Below are 11,409 nucleotides of genomic sequence, written 5' to 3' on the forward strand. Positions count from 1 at the left end.
ACAAAACAAAACTTGTACATCTTGAAAAACATGCTCAACACCTACTAGCCCAAAGACAAATCCTACTAGCCAGGGTGAAAAAAATCCCTTTGTGTCCAAACCACATCCCCTGAAATTTAAACAGGCTTTGTAATGTTTATTATTTACTCTAGTTGTAACAAATCAGACCACTTTCTATTTAACACACTTTAAGTATAGTTTACTATGTCTTGCTTGCTAAGGTTATACCTCCTTTCCCTTCCAAGCTTCATGTCCCTTTTTCCTTTATTGCAAGAGATCACAGCGCATCTTTTTCTATTGTTTTCAATATCTGTTTTTTCTCTCTTCCTTCACCCTTTGTAAGCTTCTCTTCCTACACTGTGTGCTTTTCCTCCTCTCCTGTATTTTCTCTCTCATTTCTCCTCAAAGGCTCTCCGCTATCCCTTCCTCTATTTCTTCCACCTCCCTCCTTAAGCAGACAAAACATCTAAAAAGCCAAAAGATGATCACAGATGGCCCTGCTGTCTAGAGGCAATATCCAGGTGACAAACCCCAAGTTCTCTCCACAGCTGCTGGGAAGTGGGAGAGTGCTTGGGAAGTTCACTGCTTTGTAGACTCCAGCTGGGAAACGTCTGATTTGAACACCTCCCAGCCCGATCTGACCATTCCATTACACCTCTGCTATTCCACAGCTTCCGGTTGCTCACGGAGCAGGGAGCATGGCAAATCTCTGCTAATCTATACCTCCTCTGCTTCTGATTCTGGGGTTCCTCTCTAGCAAACAGCTTCCACATCTGCTTCCACTGTTGCTCTGAACTTTCTCAAGCAGCAACATGAATCAGACCTGATTCCTCCCACTTTCACTACTGCCCACAGGATTCAGAAGAGCAGCTGTGTAAACTGATGAAGGTCTGTCAGTTTTCACTCTTCTGTAGTTTTGGAAAACCAGGAGCAGCAGCAGCAAAGAAACCAAAGTCACTTGATTAAGAAAGATGATACTTCACTGGTTACCACTTGGATTCACATTCTGGAAGGTGATCTTCCCAACTCCACTGTTTTTCCCTGCCCTGCCAACCTTACAGTCTAGGTTAGAGAGGAAAGATGACACAGAAAGAGACACTGTAAGGGAAGGAAGGAGGACAAATGAAGCTTCTATCAGCTCAGGGAAAGCATGTTGCATAAGCATCAATCCCCCTTCTCTTGAGTCAGGACTTTCTGTGCCCTTATTTCCCCTTCTTTACTATTCCCTAGAGCTGAAAGCCCCATGTTATTGTTTATCTATAACTCTTCTACAAAGTACACCATGCAGTTCATAAAAAATGTAACTATCTTTTTCCAGGTAACACACATATATACACTCCTACATCAGAGCTGGAAACAATGTGGTCTAAGGAATCTCCTCTCAGTGTTAATAAGTTACATGCACAGACCAAGGGGGATGAACCAAGCAGCCACATCCATCATTTTAAAGCAAGCTGGTTTTCAACATGTCTCCTTAAAAGGATGCTGCCAGCTAACAGATCACACTGTCAACATACACATTTCTTCACCTTTGTTACCAACATCACCTTGAATTATTAAAGGCCTTAAAATCCATTTTACTGTCACTGCTGTTTACTGCTTGCATTTCTCTCACCTTGGATAATTAAAGTGCACAGAATCAGCGTTAGCTTGTGAGCACTGCAGCAGTGACTGTCTTTTTGTTGTGTGTTTGTACAGTACCTAGCACAATGGGGTCCTAGTCTGAGTAGGCTCCTAGGCACGATGATAATATAAATAATAATAATATTTTCAGGATGTTAGTGCTTCAATATTTGGGTTTCAAAAATTGCAGAGGAATGTTTATTTAAAAACTCAAATGTTTCCACTAGCATTTAAAAACACAAGATCAGATTCATTCCGCTGCAGGTGCCATGGAGAGGCAGTTTTCACCTCCCCTACTCAGGGGCTGCAGGGACCGATGTAGGCTATTATTCACTTTTGTGCTGCCCTAAGTCATGCCCCTGTTGCAATGGCCCCTATGGGGTTTTGCAGGGACAGAGAGTATCCAGGCTCCAGTTTTTTGGGCTATACCACACTCCCTTGTGACTGCTTACACCCCATTTTCACACCATCCTCAGCACGCCCTGGAACCCCACAAGCCAGGATCTGCTGTGGAAGTGGTGCAGATGTGGCTCTCTGCCTGGCATAGGAGCCTTCTTCAACAGGAATACTCACAAGTGGTGCGTATGCAGTGTTCCCACCTCTCATGGTTTTGTCATGAGTCTCATGATAATTATTGTTTTCTTAAAGCACCAGCTCCTGGAGTCAAGGGGATATGTGATTATTTCAGCCTTCATTCTTAAAGAAAAAGTAAGTTGCCAGCCCCCATGGCTCTGGAGAAAGTTTCAAAATGTGACCCGAGTGCACCCTAAAAGATCAAAAAGCAGAAGGCAAATAAAAAGACCACATCTATTATTTTTACATAATCATGATTTTAAAGCAAATCTCATGATTTTTGCTGAGCATGACTCATGATTTTTGAACACTTGGGGATGGCAATACTGCCTATACTGGTCCTATGGACCTTTCACCCCAGACTAGCTCACACAAAGGGACCATGAGGTAACAGATAATCCTGCCCATTGGGGAAAACACATCCATTGGTCTCAGGATTTAGGAAAGAATTTTAAAAAATATTTATTTAAACAAAAAAAGTTACCTTTTAAGCCAAACCCAAATGGATAGTGTCCCTTGGTACTCTAACATTGGTTATTTCATTATTTAAACTCCACAATTGCTACAGGGAGAGTGACACAGAGGACTGTCTGTGCCAACTGACAAAGGGCTCACTGTTCTTTACAAGCAACTCCTGCCTCAGACCTAACAAACTCACTACACCTAATTCACCCTTCGATTGCATTTATCCATAAAAAGTAGCATGTGATATCTGTACTGAAAGCTTGTAACTTACCAATATTCAATCATTGCAAGATGCAGGTACAAGTAACATTTAAGAACTAATGTAGCTACATTGAAAATTATGCCCTTATGGAGTGAAGTGAGTCACTAGGGAATCATATGGTTAGGTACTGGCCCATTCAAGTGGGAGAGTGTTGTGAGACCTCCCTGTCCAGCCAGTTATGTAACGTATTGTTCAACTGTCCACCTCTGCACTAAGCCAGGACAGTCCATGGGAAACCAAAGTTAAAAGAAATGATAGGACAGTGAGGGGATTGCTTTGTCTGTGAATAAAGCCACGAGTGATTCAGTATATCACAGGGTGGAGAAAGTCACTCCACCTCCATTGACTGAGGAGGCACCTTGATGAAAGACTGGGTCCTAGCTCCTTGGGGCTAGCAATGCTTCAAAAGACTGACTTGAGGGGTAAGAATCTATTTTACTAGACAGGATAGGTAATATTCATAAATTTAGGCCCTAGTTCAGATTTTATTGTTTCCACCACTCACACTTATTTCTACATAAATCTCTATTCATTCTTAAATAAGTTTCCTTTTTGTTTTACTATAATTGAATTCAAGTGTTGTGTGATATACAGCAGTGGGCTAAGGTCAGATTGGTAAACTGGGGTACACTGCTCCTTTGGGAATGGAAGATCAGGGATTTCTATAAGTATCCAGTGATCAGGGGCTGGATACCACAGGAGGACACTCTGAAGGGACTCAGGGTCTGGGGCGTAAATATTGTCAAGCTGCAGGGCAAAGGCAGGGCTGGCATAGGCCAGAGGAGAGTTCTTGAGTTGCTGACAGGATAGCTGTGTTAGCTCTAACACCCAGCTGGCACAGGCAAAGAAAACTATCATGCTGGAGGCAGGTGGCAACAAGCTGACTCACAGATCTGGGTTCTCCAGAGAGAGTCAGAGAGAGTATGGAGTCTTAAGTTGGAAAGGAGATGTCCAGGAGAGGATTGCTGTGGGTAGAAGTTCAATTAAGTATGAGCAAGTTTGAAAAAAGCTGAAGTTGACTAAACAGAGCAGGTTATGTCAACTTCAAGCTGAGAGTAGTGAGAAAAGGTAGTGAGAGTGTAGGAACGATGAAAAATAAGTTACATTGTAAAAATATTTTGGTTTTAATAATCTAAGGTATTACTAGTAAGTAGGAGAGAATGTTTTTAAAACAGGCAAGTATGCTGTTCTCCAAACCAGTAGAAGAAAGGCAAGCTCCTGGCCCATTGTGTGTGGGGGGAGTATATGTGTGTGTGTGTGAGAGAAAATAAGGGTTTGTCTACATGGGAAATTGTTTACTAGTTACACCAGTATAGTTAAAGTGCTATAGTTACACCAGTATAACAGTGTGGACACTCTGATTCCGGAATAAGAGTGGCTTTTTCCTGTTTACAAACTAAACCAGAAAAAAAGCAAAAAAAAAAAAAAAAAAACCAAAACCCTCTTATACCAGAGTAAAAGTGCTCACGAGTTATACTAGTGTAACTATATGGGTTTAAATTCACAACTTAGTTTACGTTGATTTAACTTTCCCATATAAACAAACTGTAAGAAAGTACAACTAATTCCTGACAGAAGGGCAAGATTGTTATAAAATACCAAGGAGAAAATATTTTCAGGTTAAGTCAAACTGTGCACACTGTACTGCAACAAAATATGTGTTCAGTTTGGTGAGGATGCTACTGGAGTGCAAAAACAAATAAAACTGTCATTAATGTACGTTTATACAGATTATACATGCCAGAATTTTTGTGCAGTAGGAGGTATATTCTCCCAATGATTTTAACAGAGACCTGCAGTCTAGTGGCCTCTGTACAAAGCGAGAGCCATGAACTTGAGTTCTAACTTCAGACATGACAGAGAATAGTGGCTCTCAAATTTTTGTACTGGTGACCCCTTTCACATCGCAAGCCTCTGAGTACAACTCTCCCTTGTAAATTAAAAACACTTTTTAATATATTGACCACCATTATAAATGCTGGAGTCAAAGCAGGGGGTGTGGTGGAGGCTGACAGCTCATGACCCCCATATAATAACCTCACAACCCCATCAGGGGTCTCCAACCCCCAGTTTGAGAACCTCTGACATAGAGGGTCCAATTCTTCTCACATTACTTTTACATCAGAAGAAGTGAAAGGGGAAAAAAATTAAATCCAGCCTGCCTTAACCTAAGGCAAATCAATTTTAAGCTTAGTTACACTGGTGCAACTTTTCTAATATACACCAGGCCTTACGATTCAGTCCAATTCCTACTGAAGTCAACTGCAAAAGTCTCACTGATTACAGTGGAACCAAAATGGAATACTTGATTTCGCCTCCTCAATTGCCCCTACCCATTTGTAAAAGAGAGAGTTTTTGCTTCATTCTCTTATTTGGACATTATCAAGATTCTTGTATCTTCTCTAGATAGTAAACTCTTCAGAGCAGTGACCTGTCTTTCTGTGGGTTTGTAAAGCATGTAGCACACTAGACCCCCAGCCTTAATTGAGGCCTTTATACCTACAATACAAATAATAATAATAATAGGGTTAATAAGAGACAAACACATGAAGGCCAGCCTGGTGGTCTAGTAGTAGTGGTCTGTATCGTAAGGCAACAGACCTGGGTACGAGCTCATTCCTAGTTCTAGCCCTGGGGTAAGGGCAAAAAGGAAGTCCCTAATGTCACACAAAAGCAATCCCTCTGCCAACCAATAGTTACCTTCAAAACTCACCCGAAAACACAGAGAAATAAGCCATTATATGAAACCATAACGTGCTGCAAAGGAACTAGCTATGATATCAGGAACCATATCATCATGCCTAGCACAACTAAAAATAGCCCCCTTACAAGTATTTTTTGGCACGGATATAATACCAAGTTCCTAGACAGGTACACATATAGGCAGAGGCGGTCTACACATCACATCCACAGTATCCCACACTTTCAGAAACCCCTCTATTCCCCCTTGCAATTTAAAGTTCCTGTATAATCTATGAGTTTTGCATAGCCCCGTTGCTAAAATATCCAATCACTTATTATATCTAGGTCATAAGACCAGATTCTAGTAGTAGCTGCACAGCACACACTTTCACACATCTACTGCCATGCTGCCAAGCTAAGCTCAGTAACCTCTTCAATAAGTGATAATGCACACTGGGTCCTGTTTACCTACCACAAGGTACAAGTAACCTGCCAATGACTGATGGGAGTTAGTTGTATCCTGCCACACAAATTCCAACATTGTGCTCTTAACCATGATATCAGAGTATCTAGGACTCCTCTTGGTAGTAGGAGCTGTGACCAGGAGTTGTCAACTGGCAAATTTTACTTAAGAGCTTCATAAGGCAAATCCTGACTATATTCCTAAATGCCTAAAAGGGGAATGTATGTTGCTGACAGGGATGCCATTTGTGCTACTATAGGAAATTTTGGAATAGCTTTGACATCACAAACTTCTCCTTTTTAAGGTCTGTATCTCAGTCCCAAAACTCTTCTCTGGTCTTAAAAATGTGCCAACCAGGTGGTTCGCTTTGGGGAGGCACTAGGGCCCAAGGATAGAGCACTGGACCGGGAGTCAGGAGACCTGGATTCTATTCCAGCTGTGCTACTGATCTGCTGTGTGACCCTGAGCTTTTCACTGCCTGCCCCAGTTCCACCTTCCACTCTGTCTCCCTTGTCTCTTTACACAGTAAGCTCTTCAGGGTAGGGACCATCTCTCACTATGTGTAGGTATTTAGAGACTAGCGCACTGTCATCTGGGCCTGTGGATGCTCCTGTAATACAAAGAGTATCTCCGTGTGTGTGTGTGCGCGCGAGCACACATATATACACACACACACGTTAGTTAATAGTTTTGTCCTGCATCTTCAAGACAAAATGTCAATTTTTATATTGCAGAGAGCGTGTGTGTGGTGGGGAGGAGGAAGACAGTAATATTTTATATTTACATAGTGCCTTTCATGCTGAAGGACCTCAAATAACTTAGAGTCACTAGAAATATGGCACACTACTGCTAAAATGCAGTCACCTCAGAAGCAGGCAACTAACTGGTGCACACCATACGACACAAAAATGGGAAATATGAGAGTGGAAATGTTGGCTGTGGTGGTCTTTAAGTTGCACACTGAGCCATTGTTTTATACACTATCCTCCAAAAAATGTGGACGTGATTCTCTGTTGTCTTGCACTTAGTCTCGTCATTTACACCAATGCAAAGTGTGTGGAAATCAGGATAAGACACTACCAAATCAGAATGCAAGTGACCACACTAGGTGCAAGGCTACAGAGAATCAGATCCAATTACTTTAAATTAGACACAAAGTAGATGCCACATACACTTATTTCTTGTTTCAGGTCAAGTGTGTCAAAACAGAGTAACTCCACTGAAGTCAATTCAGATTGACTGGATGTAAACTGTTGTAATACAGTACCAAACAGAATCTGGTCCTTAATTTGCCATGTAAACTAGGTCCTTTCTGGAAAGTCTCCAAGATCTTAACATTAGACAATTAGATTTAAAATGAAATGCGTGTATTACCACTGTGATAGTGCCTACATAGAACACCAAGTACTCGGGGCCCAGACCCTGAAACACTTAAAACACGGAAGTAACTGTACTCACTTAGCCCTGTCCCACTGAGTAGTTACTCGGGTCCTTAAGTATTGGAAGGATCAGACCCTAAAGATTTACACAACACCACGTACTTATGAACAGCAACGATCTATTTAGCTGAAAAACGAGTGGCTACTCTCTCAAAAAAAAAAAGAAAAAAAAAGTATAAATGGGCCTGCAACAAACCAGGCACGAACCGTTCTTCTCCATGGCACTGCTAAGTTTTCCCAGGCATCAGATACCATCTGAAACCTTCTGCCCCACCAGAGATCTTGCCTCGCTATAAAAAGCTGCTTCAAGCACTTTTTTTTTTAAAATGTCGTGAAAACAAAAAGCGGCTCCTTACAAAAGGAACCACCGCCCCGCTGCTCTTTACGCGTGGTGGGGGGGGGGGGGTCGGCTGCGGCTCGGCGGGCCGAAGCCGGTAGCGAGAGGCGGAGCGCCCCAGCCTGGAGGACGCGGCAGCGGGGCCCGGGCTGGGAGGTTGCTGGGGGGCGGCGCGCGGCCCAGGCCGTGCCACGTGCTGGCCCCTGCACGCCAAGGCTGGGCTGCGGGAAGGGGGGGGCGCTCGCACTGCGCAGGCCGGCTCTGCCCGCCCCCAAACTTGCCCCCACCCCCGCGGGAGCTGTAAGGCCCAGGGGGCTGCAGCAGGTTCCGGGCCCCGGCGGCTGCAGGCTGGGGCGGGCAGAGCCGTGCCTGGGGGGCAGAGGGCGGCCGCTCGGCAGCGCGGGGCTGGCGGCGAGCCGCGGTGACCCGGGCTACCCCCGCCGGACGGGGCTCGGTTACCTTCCACGGTCTCCTCCAGCGTGTCCTCATCGCTGTCCATGGCCGGGGCCGCTGGGCGCCCGTCCGCGCTCTCCCGCCCTGTCTCCCCCTAGAGCCCGCGGAGCGAGCGGCTCCGCGCACCCCGACCGCGGCGTCTGTGCGGGCGCCGGCCTCGCTGCGCTTTGTTATAGAGCAGCTGATCCGCTGACATCACCCAGGCAGGGCCGGGGCCGCCGCCTGACTGACAGCTCCCTGCAGCGCCCGGCCCGCCAGGCAGGCCCACCCCCGCCGCGCACACAGCCAGGCCCACCCGCGACCCGCCCCGCCGGGAGGTGGGCGCCGAGACAGGGCGAAACCCACCCGCCTAATGCACGGAAACCGGCACCCAGGCAGGCCCCCACACCCAGCCCGCGGGCAGCCAGCAGAATCAGCAACCCCCCATGTTCCACAATGGTGAGTCAAGGCACCCAATATCAGGAGATTGATTAAAAATCATGAGATTTAAAAAACAAAATCAATTTTAGATTATTCTTGTCTTCCAACAGTTGAAGCTTTAGGAGACATGCGGCTCACAGTTGTGAGTTTCATCAGCAGAAAAAATGAAAGCCGAGATTCTCATGAGACAACATGATTCCTGTAGCCAGGGGCTTAAGAAAAACACCAAATATCACAAATCGTGAGAGCTGGCAAGATACTGAGTCAGCACAAACTCTGAGAAAATGGCAGACACACAGTGGTGGCCTGGCATGTAGACATCGGCAGGCTCCCCAAAAGAATCCTGCACACACAGGGCAGGACTGAGAAGGTGTGAATCTGCACTGGATTCTTTTTGAGGGATGTCCCCAACTTACTATGAATCCTACATGACTGCAAAGGAATAAAGCAGAACCTTTCTTGCTTTGTAGTCTTTGACCTGCTAGAAGACCTTAATCTGGTAATGCTAAAGAAGAGTTTTCTAGCTCAGGGCTTCTCCAAATTTTTCATTCAATAGACCGCTTTGTAAAGAGATCCTCTTGGATGCATCTCCCTACCCAGCAGCTATCCCCCACTCCTTGGTACTTAGAATCTTGTGTAGTCCATCAGGAAGACCTCTGGTGGCCCACAGACCAGTTTGGTGTGGTCTTTTTCCACTGGTTCTCTGTTAGGGGAACGGACAAAACAGCTGTGGATGATATTCTGGACAGAACTGTAACTACTACAATATTTGAATACTATTTCTCTTACGTTTACTTAGTCTAATAATTGTTAGAGATGTTAAATTTAACTGCATGGCAATATAGAGAACGCTGTGTTTAAGGGTCAATGTATTGTTTTAGCAGGGGATGTGGAGGCTTCTTGCAGAAAGTCTGTATTGCCTATAGAACAGCTCCTCTTCCACAGCAAGAAAAAAAACAACAACCTTCAAAGCACGGAACGATGCCTGTCTTATTTGTAAATTCTTGTCATCAGTATCTAGGAGTTGCTTTCTTCTGGACACAGAGTACAAGCTCTTTCGTAGACTTTCAACCATTTAGTAAATAATACAAACTTCAAAACACCACAATGAGGTAGTTATTATTACAATTTTATAGATGGCAACACTGAAGCAAACAGTTAAGATCAACATTTATTTAAAAACTTGGGTGCCTAAAGTTAGGCACTTATATCCAAATATGGTAATTACATAAAGGAGGCCTAATTTTCAGGGTACCCTGAGTTCCTACTCACTGACTTCAATGTGTGTTCAGCACCACAGAAATTCAGGGCACTTTTAATTAGATATCTAACTTTAGTCAACTAATTTTGAAAACTTGGCCTATATCTCCTGACACCCAGCCTTGTGTTTTGTCCAGCCTTTACCTAGTCTGTGTTATATCAGCTTATGCTGCAGGTCACTTTTTGAATATGTACTCATAGTTTGGCCTACTTTTATCAAGATTAGGAGCCCCCCCCAAAAAGGTGGGATAGGGTTTCCTTCAAATCATTCAATTGGAGTGGTGGAGTATGCCTCCTCTCCAGGTCCTCAGTATCTCCAGGGATTCCCTGCACAGAGGCCCTATGCCTCCACCCCCACTCTGGAACCACAGATTTCCCTGATTCCATGTTACCAGAGGTCCAAGACTTTTTTAATAGGGGCTTTCCCAACACAGAGGGAACATTAGGTTTAGCCTGTATTAACTCCTGAGCGAACATCCTATGGTTCTGGGCATTAACTATGCACATCTTTCCTCCCTGGCCCCTCCCCACACAAAAATCCCTGAACCCACTGAGTGCCCAAATCCACTTGAGCTGTTTAATGGTGGAACCAGAAACGGAACTCAGCAATTCCTACCTCGCAGAGCTCAATCCTCTTGTTTGCTTTGAGGCAGTGAAAGAGGAGAGCAGATAGGACATTGTGTCACAAATACTGTGGTGATTGATGCTATAGAAAAACCTGAATGCCTTAGAGAGTCTCCCTGCCAAGACCTTGAATTCATCTCTAGTAAAAGATATTCTTTCCTATGGTCTCATGTCATGTATTATTTTATTTGCCTGGCTGTAGCAAAGCTTTTGATCTCAGGGTTCAAAACAGAGAAACACTGCAAATTATTTTATGGAATAAAGTGCAAGGAATGTGTACCTCTAGAGAGGTTGTATTTGATCTGTTAGCCTATCATCTTTCAAGACTTATAAAAAAGATAACACATTAGAGTTATAAATGTATTGAGAGATTACACCACCAAAAAATATTATCTGGTATTTTAAAAACAAATTTACCCCTCCAGCTGCTTAAGTTACAAGCTTTATGGAAGTCATGCTTTTGACACATGGTTTATGGAAAACTGCTACTTTGCCAGTTAGCGCTATTACTTCATTTCCTGGCTGGAGGTATGTTCCTATTATGACAAGTTTTCATCAAAAATAAACTGAATAATAGGGAAACAAGGAAACATTTGAACTTTTTTTTCAGCTCTTTAAATGTAGTGCAGCACTTCCATTATAATTAGTATGTGATTCTCTCTCTGTAGAGAGAGAATATATAGTGATGTGGTATAAAGGTTTTATTGACTTGATTTTAGGATGGCTAAACTGCCAACTTGCTCCTGTGTATGAGATGACCTCTTAGGATTGGTCCACCAAGACACTAATCGCTCTTCACTCAAATCCC

The 11,409-nt window shown here is 44.0% G+C and overlaps 1 protein-coding gene across 2 annotated transcripts in view; it reads right to left on the reverse strand.

Annotated features, from left to right (window-relative positions):
• Positions 1-8,478, reverse strand: part of SETD7 (SET domain containing 7, histone lysine methyltransferase) — a 37,595-nt gene extending 29,117 nt beyond the window's left edge. For both annotated transcript variants that reach the window (XM_084625653.1, XM_084625654.1), the window contains exon 1: positions 8,304-8,478. In XM_084625653.1, coding sequence (XP_084481779.1) covers positions 8,304-8,343 — 40 coding nt within the window. In that variant the 5' untranslated portion in view covers positions 8,344-8,478. The remainder of the gene's footprint in view (positions 1-8,303) is intronic.
• Between the last annotated feature and the right edge of the window lie 2,931 nt (positions 8,479-11,409).

This window comes from Lepidochelys olivacea, assembly GCF_965140295.1.
Source record: "Lepidochelys olivacea isolate rLepOli2 genome assembly, chromosome: 4".
Lineage (NCBI taxonomy): Eukaryota > Metazoa > Chordata > Testudines > Cheloniidae > Lepidochelys > Lepidochelys olivacea.